The sequence below is a fragment of the Sus scrofa genome, chromosome 5 (genome assembly GCF_054392235.1).
Source record: "Sus scrofa isolate SSC_HxYL_T2T_F1_AM1 chromosome 5, Sscrofa_HxYL_maternal_Yorkshire_Landrace_v2.0, whole genome shotgun sequence".
NCBI lineage: Eukaryota > Metazoa > Chordata > Mammalia > Artiodactyla > Suidae > Sus > Sus scrofa.
The window spans coordinates 10,473,978-10,489,236 of NC_139387.1; the positions used below are offsets into that span (position 1 = coordinate 10,473,978).

Consider the following 15,259-nt stretch of genomic DNA (forward strand, 5'->3'; position numbering starts at 1 on the left):
CAGGGAGCTCATGACCTACCTCCCGAGCAGCATTCTTTCTCTCTTTAGACAGCAGCTGCCCCTGGGGAAGTTCTTTTGCTTTTCCTCGGCCTTGGCAGAACCAGTGCATGTCAGCCCCTGCTCTGAGGAACCCGTGTTGCAGATCCAGCCCCTGGGCATCTGTCCAGTGTGGCAGCCTCACTGCCCGGAAAATGAGGGTCCACGGCCCACTCTTTCCTGTCTGGCCCTCTTGCCCTCCAGCTGCGAAAGAGATGAAGGCGAAGGGCCGAGGTGGGTTCAAGGACAGCAGATGTGGTCCCCGAGAAGACAGAGCCCCACTCGCGAGCTGAATCATGAGATTTATTCTCTATTCTGAGTGTTTCCCAGAACAGCCACTCATGCCCAGAAAATCCCTCATTCCACCCCCTCTCCATGAAGGAGGAGGAAGCTGGGGACCAGAGACGGAAGGGAGAGGATTAAGATCCCACAGCCAGAGTCTCCAGTGGCAGGAGAGGACCTCAGCGCCTATGACCCCTGGCTGCGTCTTCGGGGCCACACGAGGCAACGGAGGTGGCACTCAGCTCCCAGGTTGACATGGGGTCTGAGGAAGATGGCAGATGTCCTGTCAGGCTTCCTCTCACGGATGCCCAACCAGAGTCTCCTCAGTGCAGTATTATCACCAGGTGCTTGCACACCTCCAGAGACAGGGGTCTCAGCACTTGCAAGGCAGCTGCTCTATCTTGACTCCACAGTGAGTGTGTGTGTGTGTGTGTGTGTGTGCGTGCGCGCGCATGTGCACGGGTGGGTGGAGGAAAGGAGAGGTTGCCTCCCTTCCCCAGGGAATCCACCTTGCTCCAGCTCACCCACGCAGGCTGCCAGTGGGGCAGAGGTAACCCCATATCCTGCTTTCCTGCCAGGGAACGTCTCTCCAGGGGCTCCCCCAGGGCCTGTGCAACGGGGTGAGAAGCTCGTGGAATCCTCCTCCAGGCTGGAGCCTCCCTGGAGACAGAGCTGCCTGCCTGTGGGCTGGGAAGTCAGCTCTCCTCCTGATGATGCTACGGCAGAGGGTCTCAGGATGCTGGGACCCAGCTGGGGCAGCTGCCCGCCACCACCGGAGCCCTGGGCTGTGGTCCAGCGGGAGACTGTGGCTGAGACTCTGCCTTAAGCTTCTGTGTCACTCACGGGCGTGGCCGCTGCCTCCAGGCAGGCCTCCTGGGGACCACAGCTCACAAAGCCCTCTTCTTGGCTTCTTGTTTGTACCACCAGTTCTGCTTGAGGACATCCGTCTGGGATGCTCTCTGCTATTTTCTTGAGGAGGCCCACCTGCCGCTTCTCTACAACGGACATCCTTCAGGACGGAGCCCGCTCTGCTCTCCGCCTCCCGGCAGCCTTCCATGCGGAGCCCCCTCCAGCTCGGGAAACCAGTCCAGATAGTCCAGCCAGGAGCTCCCTGGGAGACCAGAACAGTCCTGTCGTCTACCCAGAGGAGGTGGTCTGGCAGGAGGGTGGTCGCTAGCTTACCCCCTGCTGGGACCCACACTGGACTCTGGCCAACAGGTGGGATGTTGAAGGGGGGGCCATAGAGCCAGAAGGACCAAGACATTTCCATCCAGACACCGTGGTTTCCCAGGAACCAGAGAAGGAGTGTGACTTGGCCGAGGGCACACAGCAAGTTGGAGCCGGAGCTGGGATTAAGACTGCAGGGTCGGGGCTCCCAGTCCAGTGCTCCTGGGTCTCCTAGAGATGATCTCTGTGGGTCTGAGACGTGTATGTCTGTCCCTTGGGCGGGAAGGGCCAAGCCCCGGCTGAGGATGGGGGAGGGCCAGCCAAGAAACCGCCTGTGCGGAAGGAGGTGGCACCGCCGTGGCGGAGGGTAGGACACACTCCGGCCCCTCCCGCTTTGAGGGCTGAAGGCACATCAGACGGCGAGGAGATCTTTGACAGAAGAGGAAACTGAGGCCCAGAGAGCGGACAGGGTGCCAGGTTCTGGGCTGCTTTCCTTACCTCGTATTGCAGTGGACCTGGCAGGGCCGGGGCCTTTCCTGGGTGCCCGGGCCCGCAGCCTCATGGTCAGGCTCTGAATCTCAGGGGTTCCCACCCAGCCTCCTGAGCCCTGCCTCCCTCCTCCTGTCAGCTGGAGGTAAAGGGGGGAGAAGGAGGATGCCTGCGGGCCAGGAAAGGGGGCCCTGGGGTGAGGGGTGGGTCTCTGGGTACCACGGGTCACGTGGTTCCCAGGAGGCGGAGCATCACTTCCCCGGAAGCTCACTGCTTGCTGGCGATCTTCTTCTTCCGGGCAGAGACCAGGTCATAGAAGGGGACACGGGTGATGCTGGCCCTGGAATGAGAGCAGGTGGAACGATTTCAGGGCTGGGCGAGCTGATGAGGGGGGTCTTACCTCCTAGGGCTGGAAGTAGGGGCACGTGTCTCTCAGGGTGGGCTTGGCCTGCCTGGCTGCAGAGGAAAAGGCCAGATGACCCCAACGAGGACCAAGCCAGGGAGGGTTCGGCTTCGCTGGCCTAACCCAGAGTCCCACGGGGCCAGAGGGGCTGCGGCTGACAGCTGAGAGCTTTGCGAATGCTGCTCCACAGGCCTCTGGACTCAGGCTCTGGCTTGCGGGTCCCGGCTCTGCCCTCACTGGCTGCGGGACCCTGGGCGGCACCCTCCCCTCTCTGGGCCTCAGTCCTCATCTCCTATCTGTAAAATCGGGGTGAGAGGAGAGTGGGTTTGGCCTGGCAGCTCACAGGGTTTCTGGAAGGCCTGAGGAAGAAGACCCCACAAGCCCCTGGGATATGGCCCTCGGCCCCCTTAATTTTTTTCCTTTTCAGGGGCACACTCAGAGCATGTGGAAGTTCTCAGGCTAGGGGTTGAATCGGAGCTATAGCTGTCGGCCTACACCACAGCCACAGCAAGGCCAGATCCTTAACCCACTGAGCAAGGCCAGGGATTGAACCCACATCCTCATGGATACTAGTCGAGTTCTTAACCTGCTGAGCCACCACGGGAACTCCCTCCATGACCACTTTGGATCGTGATGCTAAGAGGCGCTGGGCAAAGAGCTTTACACAACATCTCCCATGATCCTCCACCACCTCCACAGGCCCTGTGCCGGCCCACGACAGGTGCTCACGGGATACGGGGGGAAAGGATTTGCATCCCAGAAACAGGAGGGAGATGCTGGAGTTAGTCCTCTTTACAGACAAGGAAGCCAGGCCCTGAGAGAAGCAGGGGCTTCTGGCGGGTGACGGGAGACCCCGCCCCACCAGCCCGGCCAGCCGTTACCGAATGGCCTGGATCCATTGGTCCCGCTCCTCGGCGCTGGCGGCTGAGATCCGGTAAGACTCATGCTTGCCCTCCACCACTTTGCCGTCGCCGTCCGTCTTGCAGGCCTTTATCTTCTGGCCCCGGCAGCTGGGGTTGTAGAGCTCCAGGCAGAACTGTGGGGAAGTGGCCAGGTGAGGGCAGGGCTCGGGTGGGAGGAGAGGGCGGCTGTCCCGGGCTCTCCCGGAGGCTCAGAGAGGCCCAGACCCTCGGGCAGGACCAGCACTTGGACCAGTGGCAGGACACACCCGACCCCCGGCCTCCCTGTGAGGGGCAAAGGGGCCTCAGGTGCAGCTCCTCATATTGAGAACGACCTAGGCGCCAGGCTCTACCTAAATACACGATTCTCCTTAAAATCCCCAGTTGACAAAGGGGAAACTGAGGCTCAGAAAGGAGCAGAGACTTACTGAAGGTCCCGGAGCCAGGGGCAGAGGTAGGCTCGAGAGCCAGCGAGGCTAAGCCCTCTTTTTTATATTTTGATCTCTTTTCTTTCTTTCTTTCTTTTTGCCACACCCGCAGCATATGGAAGTTCCTAGGCCAGGGATCGAACCTGCGCTACAGCAGTGAAAACGCAGGAGGCTCAGCCTGTTAGACCGTCAGAGAATTCCCTTATTTCTTTTCATTTTAGGGCCACAGCTATGGCATATGGAGAGTCCCAGGCTAGGGGTCCAATTGAAACTATAGCTGCCAGCCTACACCAGAGTCACAGCAATGTGGGATGCAAGCCTCACCTGCGACCTACACAGGCAATGCCTGATCCTTAACCCACTGAGCGAGGCCAGGGATCGAACCCGCATCCTCACAGAGGCAACGTTGGGTCCTTAACCTGTTGAGCCACACCAGGAACTCGGAGGCCAGCCCCCTTGAGGACGTTGACCTGTCCCCAGGGTCCACAGCCGCGGGATGGAGGCTGAGGCAGCCGGGAACCACCCAGAAGGTGTGATGGGCGCAGCCTGGGCCTCTGGGGAGCGAAGCCCAGCAGCCCCTTCCTCCTGCCCTGTTTTGTAAATTCTTGCAGCCGCCACTGCGGCCTCAGGCCCCCACCCTGACACCTACCGGCTTCTTGGGGTCGTCCACCTTCTGCACTGAGAGGTTCTCAAGGGGGATGATTCCTCGGGGCTCCTTGTCCTGCAGGGAAACGGGAGGAAGGTCAGGATCGCAAGTGGAGCCTCCAGGCCAAGGGCAGGAGTGGATGTGGGGGACCCCAAGGCTCAAAGAGAAGTGCGTCCCTCTCCCCAGACTCTGTCCAGCCCTGGCGGGGTGGGGCGGGGGGCGGGGGCAGCATGGGAAGAGCCCTGGCTGGGAGTTAGGAGGCCTGGCTCTGGCTCTGCCGAGCACCTTGGCCCAGCCCCTTCCCCTCTTCGTGACTCAGTGTTCCTCTTCTGCAGAATGGGTGTGGAGCAGGACCGGATGACCGGGAGGGGGCCCCAAGCTCTTGGTGGACTGGCTATTGAGGGTTCGGGCAGGGGCTGTGGGAGGTGCGGGGAGAGGCTCACGGTGGTGAACTCGAAGTAGTAGAGGCAGCTGTCAGTCAGGATGAACCAGCGCCGTTTCCACGTCTTCACGCGGCCTCCTGCAAGAGCCCGTGGCCAGGCGGTCAGGCGTCCCCTGCCCTGGGCCACTGGTGCTTCCCTCCACGGGGGAGCAGGGCCTCTGATGCTCTCCTCTGGGCCCCCACCTGCGTCCCCTGACCCCTGGCCTGTCACACCTGTCTCTGAATTTCCCTCTTTCCTGCTGAAAAAACCAGAGCGGCTCCCACCACCCCCAGGCTTCCCCTGAGCTGCCCGACACCAGGTTCCTTCCTGATAAGGCCCTGGGGCAGGCTGGCCATCCCCTGCATCCTCCTGCTTCCCTCGCCCTTCCGTTCATCCTTTGGCCTGCTCCCTGGCTGGTACTGTGCCAAGCCTGTCATCATCTTTCATTTGCCAGGTAACATTCTAGAAGTTTAAAACAATATTCACTTTTATGTATTTATTTATTTATTTTGCTTTTTGGGGCCGCACCCACTGGCATATAGAGGTTCCCAGGCTAGGGGTCGAATCGGACCTGCAGCTGCTGGCCTACACCACAGCCACAGCAATGCAGGATCCGAGTTGCATCTGTGACCTACACCACAGCTCATGGCAACGCCAGATCCTTCACCCACTGAGCGAGGCCAGGGATCGAACCTGTGTCCTCATGGATACGAATGGGGCTCGTTACCACTGAGCCACAATGACAACCGCATGAAAACAACATTCACTGATCAACCCCTATAACCACCTATGAAGAGGGGACCATTATTAAACCCACATTACAGATGAGGAGACTGAGGGGCAGAGAGGCTAAGCCATCTGCTCAAGGTCTTGCAGCAGAGCTGGGATTCGAACCCTAGTGTCCCAGCCCCAGGGCCCAAGTGCTTGGCCATTATCCTACACATATAACCCTCCCAGGGATGATTGCTCCCATTTCACAGCGATGGAGACTGAGGCCGAGGAGCCTGACCCCTGGCCCAAGTGGAGAAGCTGGGGTCTGTGAGTTAGAGACGCCCCGGGACTGAGAAGAGTCAGCTGCGCAAGAAAAGAGGCTGCAGTCTGCAGGGAGATAGGCTGGGAGGTGAGCCTGGAGAGACAGAGGGTTTGGAAGGGGCCCTCCAGGCCGGGGCCCCTGCTCACCACGAGGGTCCTGTCCTCTGCTGCCCGGGAAGACCACTGGGCCTGGCTGGACCGCCCCTGCTGGGGGTGCCGGGGGCCGACGGCTGAGCCCTGCAGTGCCCTGGCTGCAGCAACCACCACAGCTCCTTTCTGCAGGGGGAGGCCCTCCCTGCCCCCCACTCACACCGAGGGGAGGCTTCCTGAGCCACATCCTGTCATGCTCCCTCGGACACCCAACCGTCTGCCCACCAAAACCCCCCATGGGCTGGCTGTGCGCCCTTGGGCAGGTGCCCTAACCTCACTGGGCCCGGGCTTCCTCAGAATGGCTTCAGGAAGAGACGCCTGGGGTGGAAGCCTTTATCTCTGAATCTGTCAACTTCTTGGCCCCGCTTTCTCCCCATCATTCCCCTCCCCCAGGGTCCCCTCATCCCCAGGACAGACAGATGGAGGGATGGGGCAGCCAGACAGCTAGCTGTGCAGGGGGGGGCGTCAGGAGACCTGGGGCTGACCCAACCCCGCGCCCCGAGGCTGTGTGTCAAGTGTGTGCATGCGTCCGGCCGTGTAGCCTGAGCGCGCAGCTCACCCAGCTTAAGCAGCCAGCCCTCGCGGTCGGGGTTGAAGAAGGTGTGAGTGAGGTCATTGCCGTCGTCCTCGGGGATGGAGAAGGGCTCGTTCTTGATGCTGTCGAAGAGGTTCTGCCGCGGGAGAAGGGGGGAAAGAGCTGCTGTGACATCCCTCCCAGTCCAGGGCCTGCGTCTGGCCTGTGTGGCTTTGGGCAGGTCCCGGCCCCTCTGGGAAAACTCTTTCCCCTCCTGTTAGCGCCCTGTGGGTCCCTGGCCTTCCTGATGAAACCCTCCCTGGGCCCCCAGGCCCACCGGTGTTCTCTGTCCCCCACCTCTGCATCCTGCCTCCCCCTCGTGGTACCGCAGAGCAGAGCCCACGGGGTCAGCCCCACAGAGAGGCGATGCCCGGCTGCCCCTTCCTGAGGTTGACCCTCCAAAGAGGTGGGGAACTCCTCCAGGGCAGGCCTGCGTGTCACAACCCCAGAGGCTCCCCAGGGCCCGGCCTAAAGCAGGTGGGCAACTGTTTGCTGACTGACAGTGGCTGACAGTTCCCCCCACCCTCGCCCCCGCCCCGTCCTCCCACTGGAATTCCAGCGAGTGGCAGGAGAACGTGTGGTGGGACTCGAGCAGCTGCCTGGTGTCAGGCTGCTTGGCTTAAAAATCTCGGCTTGCTCACTCAATGGCTGTGTGACCCTGGGCAGCTCCCTCGACCTCTCTGAGCTGCTGCGTCCTCATCTGAAAAATGAGCAGACCAAGGTGGACCCCTGAGGTTCTAGGGGGAGTAAATGGGTTCCACCGGGGTCAGAGCCTCACCCTGCCCCCAAGTAAAGGGGTAGATGAGGAGGAGGAGGAGAAGCCCCGCCTTCACCCTGACCACCCAGTTCAGTCAATTGGGGCCCATCAGCCCCGTGTCTGAGAGTATTAGAGGCAAGGAAGCGCAGATGGGATGTGTACATGCACACACATGTACCCCTATGCACGTACACACACACACACACACACTGGGGCACAGCAGCCAGGGCTGGGGTCTCTGGGAAACATCCATGGGGGGAGGGGGTCTCCTCTTAGATGCTGTAGCTAGACTTCCAGTTGTACCCTGGGTGCGGGGACGCAGAGGAGCTGCTAGGGAGTCAGAGAGATTGGCCACCCAAGCTGTGACTCATGGCTCTTATAGGTCCCCCTCCTAGGCAGAGACCTGCGGGGGTGGGTGGGGGGGGAGAAGAATTTTCCAGAAAGCAGATTTCACTTCTCCATGGAGGACTTCCTAGCAGACAGAGCTGCTGAAATGGAAGGAGCAACCTTGCAGGGTAATGAGCTCCTTGTCACTGGAGGTATGCAAGTTAGGGCTGTGACCTCCCTGTGGGAGAGTCGTACATGTTGGTAACAGATCACCGGTCTGTTTGGAACCCCCGCCTGCCTTAAACCCCGTGGGTACTACTTTATGGACAACCTGCCCGGATTTCCAAGGGGATAGAAAAAACATTCTAAATTGTCTCTTCTGCTTATTAAAACCAGACGCAATGCTGGGTCCCCGTCGTTGAGATAATGTAATCATTTCCTTCCGCGGCGTTGGTGTGTGTGTGTTCAGATGGTTTCCTCGAAATTTTAAATGGAAAATTTTCATAACTGCCGTTTGATTTCCCAACGTTTTAGAAGTGGTGCCGCTGGTTTTTACAGGCCTTTTCTGATCTAGGAGCCTAGGGATGGTGGTGGGTGAGAGAGCGGGGAGGAGGGCGTGGGCCGAGGGCAGCTTTGCCTGGGTTTGATGGACGTTTCTATCACTGTTGACTCGGGGGGTCCCCGGTCTCAGCTGGCTGTGACGGGGCGGGTGAGGAAGAGCACGGCTCTTTTGCTCTGGAGCCCCTGCACTCCTCGGCCGCCAGGAAGCCCCGCTGCCCCTCCCCCGCAGGCCCAGGCTGGCGCTGGGAATCCCCAGGTGGCGCTGGCTGGTTGACTGAGGCCTGCGGTGGCAGGGCCTTGTCAGCAAAGCTGGCAGCCCAGACAAATATTCTGAAGCCCCAAGGAGGCAGGCAAGAGGGGGCAGAGGGGGCCTCATCCTTCACGACACCCACAGGCAGCCCCCTGGCGGCTTCTGCAGGCGCCCTGCAGCCTTCACAGGCCGCCCCCGCAAGGAAACCTGCTCAGTTCACCCACGTTTCCTGTACTTTGTAAACCACCAGCCGCCACCCCCCCCCCCCCCCCCGCCGTGCCCCTGCCCCCGGTAAGAAAACCCCTGTACCTTCCGCCACCAAACCACTGGGCCAGTCTGTCTTCTCCCACCTGGGGCTGGGTAGACGTGATCAGAAAGACAACAGGCAGCCAGCCTTTGGTTCTGCCAGCCTTCTTCCGGTTCTCCTCAGTTCTCCTCTGGGGAATCTTCCTCCCCACTTTCTGCCCAGGTTGCTGGGCGGGGGAGGGGGGGGGCTGGCGGGGAGGGTGGACACTCACTGCCCCTTCCCCACCCCCAGGCTGCAGGAGACAGGGAATGACTCCCATCTGGCTAATCAGAGCATTTTATCCTACTGGCCACAGTGCCTGGTCCAGAGAGGGACCTATGACCTATGCCAGCCAATGAAGCCTTTATTCTGGGGCTCGAGTTTAAACTGTTAAGCAAGACAGAAGCCCTTGGGGAGAGCCAATTTAAGAGAGAAACCGACATGGGGGAGGGGTTGCTCAGAGATGGAGAGACCAGATTGAGCCCTGATCTCACTGAGCGCCTGGATCTAGCTGAGCCTGAAGCCGACTATTCATCCCCCATCTTTTCTACAACATGAGTTGAGATTTCCTCCAGCCAAGAAGCAACTGGAGGAGTTCCCGTTGTGGCGCAGTGGTTAACGAATCTGACTAGGAACCATGAGGTTGCGGGTTTGATCCCTGGCCTTGCTCAGTGGGTTAAGGATCTGGCGTTGCCATGAGCTGTGGTGTAGGTTGCAAATGAGGCTCAGATCCCACGTTGCTGTGGCTCTGGCGGAGGTGGGTGGCTACAGCTCTGATTAGACCCCTAGCCTGGGAATCTCCACATGCTGCAGGGGCGGCCCCAGAAAAGGCAAAAAGACAAAAAAAAAAAAAAGAAGAAGAAGAAGAAGAAGCAGCAACTGGAAACTGGGAAACCCAGCCAAGACCTCTGTCCCCAAATCTTGCCTTCTGGTCTCTGCAGAGAGAAGGGCTCTGGAGTCAGACACTCCTGGGGTTGAATCTCCACTGCTCATAAACTGAGGCCCCTGGCCAGCTCAATTGGAGCTCACTTTCCTTTGTTGTCAACTGGCAGTGATACCTACTGCCCAAGGTTGTCAGAATGACTTAATGAGAACACTTAATGGGCCCGGCACACGCTCAGTTCTGATGGAGACACTTGGACAAGAAGAACCCAGGAGGTCCAGTGCTGCCTGCAGCAGAAGATGCCCTGAATTGGGCATCTTATTAAACCAGATGGAGCAAATGAGTAAATAGAGTATGTGATTAAATTATCTCAATGTTGGAGACCCAGCATTGCATCTGGTTTTAATAAGGGACTCTCCACCTGTGACCCCAGAGGCTGGAGAGCCCTCCCTCTGTCCTCTCTCTTTCTTCCCCCGCTCCACCCTAGCTCCCTCCCTGCATGGCTCTGTCTGGGTGGTACCAGGCGCTTGAAGCACACAGTCTGCTTCTCAGGAGAACAGAGCATCATCAGCCCAATTTGCAGATGGAGCAACAGGCTGACACTCAGGGGCACACAGCCATAAGGGCAGAGCTGGGATTTGATCCCCCGAACTCTGAGTCCACATCCTGCACCTTAGTCCCCTAGACCCTGCCCCATCCCCATTCCGACAGTCAGGGTGAGGCCAGCCCTACATGTCTGAGCTCCCACTCCCATCATGCACCTCTCTGAAGCCTTTCTCAGATGCTCCCCCTCATGGTCACGGGGTGACCTGTCTTTAGATGACATATCTATGTCAATTTAATCTCATCAATCAGGCCACTTAAGCACGAGTCTTTGGCGAGACCCAAGCTAGAGTAGCTTCATGGAGACTCCTTCTGCAAAGATGCAAACTTTGAATACCTGCAGGTGCTTAAAGCCAAGTCCTTGCTTTAAACATGGGGAAGATGAGGCTTGGAGAGGAAGCAAGGGTGATATCCTTTAAGAGCTAGGATTGGGTCAGTGGGATCCACTTTGTGCCCTGGGAAGCTTCGGGATTAATTAGCCAGCTCGACGACATAGGTGCTGTGCTAAATACCTAACGCTTCTACCCCAATCCTGTAAACTGGGGGCTCAGAGAGGTCAAGCCACTTACCTAATATCACACAACTAGACAATGGGCGAGCCAGCACTTGGATGGGGCTGTGACTCCAACGCTGGGCTCTTTCCCCCACTCTGTGCCCGCCTCTCTCGGCTGCCAAGGAGGATAATAAACCCTTCCCAGACCTCCCAGGCAGAGTTTGAAGCTAAATGGAGATAATAGACCCGAAAGCCCTAGGAGAAGAAAGTTACAAGCTCTATACAAATGCGAAGCTTTGTTATTAACAAAAGGCTTGAATTGGGAAAAATACCTAAGGAGGGAGCTGCTGAAGGAGGCCCTTTGGGGGCTGAAGCAAAAAAGCTGGCACCTGGGAGATCCAAAGGGACTGGTGCTGGCATATCATTAACTCATTACCTGCCAGACAAGGTGTGCCCTGCTTCCCGCCCCAGAGAACCACAGTGAGATTAGTTACGGGTTTCAAATGCCTTTCACAGTTCGGGCATTTTACAGGGGGCTGGGGATTTAAAATTACTATTAATTATTCTTAATAGCGACCTAAGCCACCATTTAGAGCTTGTGCTATGTTCCTGGCATGGGCTGTGCCCTTTACATTTTTAAAAATGACTACTCACAGCCGCTCTGTGACGCAAGCGTCATTATCCCTGCTCTCCTGGTTGAGGGAACAGGAGCTTGGAGAGGGTGAGTCATGACCAAGGTCACTGGGCAGGCAGGCCAGGCAGGCAAATGGGGAGGTGGAATTTGACCTGAGCTCTAACCTACTCCCAAGCCCTCATTCTATGTCGTGCCCATCCCCCCATGATACGCTTTCTCCTTTGGAGACTAAGGAGGGTGCTGGGCTAAGGGGGTGGCTATTCTCAGACACCAAGGGAAGAGGGGCACCAGAATCACTCCAGACCCAGGCTCCCTACCACCACCCAGACTTCTGCTGCTGGGAGGTGCAGCACCGGGTGCCAACTCTGAGTGTGGGTTTCACACTCTTTTCTGCTCTCCTGCAGGGCTCTGACCCTGAGGCAATGATGCTCTATTGAGCTCTGGGGCGTCTCTAGTCCTGGAAATGAATTGCCAGTTCATTTTTGCTGAGCCAGGCTTTGGATCTCACTCCTGTATTTCTAGAACAGCTCTGCTCCGCTTTGCCTGTAGGAAGCTGGCAGATTCCTGAGGCTGCCATTAGAAGCCCTGGGCACTCTGGCCCTGCCTTGGTGCCCACAACTGTCTATATATACACAGTGGGCCATTCTAAGTGCCCCTTCCTTTCCCAATCAGGTCAGGTGCTTGGCCATTTCCTCCTGGAATATTCTCTCTCTGCTTTGCTTCTGGGCAAACTCCTATGCAACCTTCAAGGCCCAGTTCAAAAGTCACCTCCTTCATGGAGTCTTCCATAGCACCCTTCCCCTGCCCCCAGGAGAGGGACCTTCGTGTCCTCTGCGTTCCTACGGTCAGCACAGCATGAATCATGCAGGGTTGTCACTCACACATGTATCACCTTCCCGCCAGACTCTGAACTTGGGCTGACTCAGCCCTGGCTGCCGCATGCCAGGCCCAGGGCCTGGTGCAGTGTGGCTGGGTGGGGGCTGTTTGAGGCGGAGATGGGAGGCCTGGGCTCCGCTTGACACTTGAGCTGATGTTTGGCCTGTGTTCCTTCCTCTCTGAAGGAGTCCAGGCTCTGAACAGAGTTTGAGGATTTTCAGCTCTGACCGCCTGAAAATCTAAGCATCTGAGATTCTAGGAAACAGACCACAGCTGCAGGCAGGAGGCACCCTTTCTGGAGGGTGTGAGAGGTGTATGTCCAGAGTTCTCCAAAGATCAGGGTCTAGTGGGGTGGCGTGGGGGGAGGAACCTCCTGGGCATCTATCTTGGACCTCTTTTTTTTTTTTTTTATGGCTGCACCCACAGCATATGGAAGTTCCCAGGCTAGGGGTCCAATCACAGCCACAGCAATGCCAGATGCAAGCTGTGTCTGCGACCTACACCGCAGTTCCCGGTAACGCTGGATCCTTAACCCACTGAGTGAGGCTAGGGATCAAATCCCCATCCTCAAGGATACTAGTCGGATTCTTCACCCGCTGAGCCACAAAGGGAACTCCTGAGACCTCCTTCTTAAGATGGGGCCACTTGGGGAGGCCCGGCTCAGGATCCACCTCTCTTGTGATGGTCCCTCTTAAGACAGCTGCCAGGAAGGGAGGTCTGTCTCGGCAGAGTCCCCTCTTGGAGTGCTCTAGCTCAGAGGAGCCCCTCTTGGGCCACGGACCTAAGGACAGGCTCCTCCTGGATGCCTGGGGACTGAGCTGATGGGGCCGCAGCCCTCTTACCCGCAGCTGCTCCTCGGGCAGGTCACTGCCGTCATTGATGCCTCGGTTCATGGACACAAAGCGCTCGAAGGGCGGCCTGTCTCGGACATTGGGGTTGTGGAGGCTGGTGTTGAGCATGATGATGGAGAAGGACAGGACGTAGCAGGTGTCTGCGGGACGGGGCGGAGATCACAGTCCCGGCCACACCCCCTCCCCTGCCCAACCCCTTCCCGGGGCCAAGAGTCCAGCTGGCTTAATGCCCGGCCAGTCCACCCTGTCCGCCTGACTCGGCATTCGGGGCCCGGCCTCACCTCCCACTCATCCTGGGCTCTCTGCTCTAAACAAGCTCTAGCTGTCAGTCCCCCCCCCCACCCCGCGTGCTCGCATGCCCCCCTCCCCACTTCTGCTCCTGCTGGGTCCCCGACCAGGCCCGCCCTCCCCTTCCCGTTTTCTCTGCATTGAAACCTCCTGCTCTTTTGGCTCCAGCTCCAGCCCTCCTCCCTGCCGACCCCTTCCAGCCCCCCTGCCCACTCTGTTCTGCCTCCTCTGAACTCAGAAGATGCTTATTGTTGGCACTGCTGTTCAGGGCTTGGTCACGTGCTGCTTGGTAATCTTGCTGGCATCGTGGGGCTCCTGTTCCATTATTCAGACTTTCAGGGGCTTGGGAGCGAGGGCTGAGCGTTTGGGAGAGGGGGGCGCTCGCGGCTGTGATGTTTTAAAGCCGTGGGTCCAGAGCCAGGGCAAGTCTGGCCGTGTCCCTGGTTCTCTGGTTGACCTCGGAAAGTCCCCGAGGTCCCGGAGCCTCAGCTTCCCCATCTGTGACATTAGGTGGTTTAACGTTGAAACAGCCTCACGTTCTAGAACCTCGACCTGCCTGCCTCTGTGAACAGTGGCACCCAGCGTTGGTGCCTGCCTTGCGCTAAGCTCCTTCCATCCCGCGAGAACACTCTGAGCCAGGCACTGTCACCAACCCCCATTTTACGGATTAGGAAACAGAGGCACAGAGAGAGTAAGCTACCTGTCCAAGGTCACACAATTAGGTAGTTGGACTGTGATTTAAAGCTGGTGCTTTAAAATTCCTTCCTTCCGACAGAGATATGGAGGACCTCCTGCGTGCTATAGACTGGGGATCAACTAGTGGAAAAAGGTCTGTTTAGACTTGTAGAGCTGATGGCTAATAAATATGCAAATTTCTAATTTACATACAACTGCAAGGTAGGACACATGCTCTGTAGCGCTTGTCCATGGATATACTGCCAGGAAGTCCCCTTCTTTCCTCTGAGTCCGTATCTATGTGGCTGAGAATACGGCTGACCTCACAGAGTGGATGTAAGGATTAGATGACTTTGCGTGGGGAGCACACGTAGCGCAGGGAGAGTGCTCAGTACGTGTAATTGGTTATTGCTATGGTGGCTTCAGATCCAGAGAAGAGGCCAGGACAAGCCCGCCAAGATGACTTCTCGCCTGTTGGGAAGTTTGGAGGACTGATCTTTGCCAATATTCTTCTATGCCTCTTTGTCCCCCTGCATCCTGCCTAGGCTGTCTCATGCTTTGGTGCCTTTGCTCAAACTAGAACTCCTACCCTGAAGGCCTTTTCTCTCTTTGACCTCCTGGAGAACTCCTATTCATCCTTCAAAACCCCACTCAGACCTCACAACCTTTAGGAAGCCAGCCTGGACACACTGAGTCCTGCCCTCAATGTGGTACTGCTGCCTTAGGACCCTGTGCCATTGTTTTCTGCCTTCTTCCCCAAGGATTATGTCCTGAGGCAGCTCTGCTCAGCAAGCACCCAGCAGAGGGCCTGGCACAGAGCTGGTGCTCAGTGAGGGTTCATGAGGGGATCTGAGCTCCCAGGGTCTGGGTGCTTGGAAGAGACTTGAAGGGGTGGAGAGGCCATGGTGCCCTGGGTGGCAGATTTACACCTGGCAGGGTCCCCTCCCACACTGGTACCTGTGGACTGGAAGACGCCTGGGTTACAGAGGCAGTATCGGGCAGCAAAGGTCTCCATCATACGGTCGATCTTCTGGGCCTCGCCTGGCAGCCGGAAGCTCCACAGGAACTGTCTGGGGAGGAACAGAGCTGTGGGCAGAGGATTGGTGGTGGGGGGCCCTTGGAGGGAGTGGGGGGCTCTCAGAGAGGCTGGGGGCCCCTCCCCACCAATAAGCTGCTCTGCCTCTCCCAGGCTTAGTCTGTCTTTCTTTTTCTTTTTAGGGCCGCACCTGCAGCATATGGAAGTTCTC

The 15,259-nt window shown here is 58.0% G+C and overlaps 1 protein-coding gene across 2 annotated transcripts in view; it reads right to left on the bottom strand.

The window, feature by feature from the left end:
- Positions 1–325: 325 nt before the first annotated feature.
- The window catches only part of CYTH4 (cytohesin 4), a 32,320-nt gene continuing 17,386 nt past the window's right edge, over positions 326–15,259 (bottom strand). The window contains exons 7-13 of one of the 2 annotated variants that reach the window (XM_085024526.1): positions 14,970–15,082; positions 13,041–13,189; positions 6,514–6,625; positions 4,794–4,870; positions 4,354–4,425; positions 3,259–3,413; positions 326–2,314 (exon numbers count right to left, since the gene is read on the bottom strand). In XM_085024526.1, coding sequence (XP_084880652.1) covers positions 2,242–2,314; positions 3,259–3,413; positions 4,354–4,425; positions 4,794–4,870; positions 6,514–6,625; positions 13,041–13,189; positions 14,970–15,082 — 751 coding nt within the window. In that variant the 3' untranslated portion in view covers positions 326–2,241. 2 annotated transcript variants of the gene reach the window in all.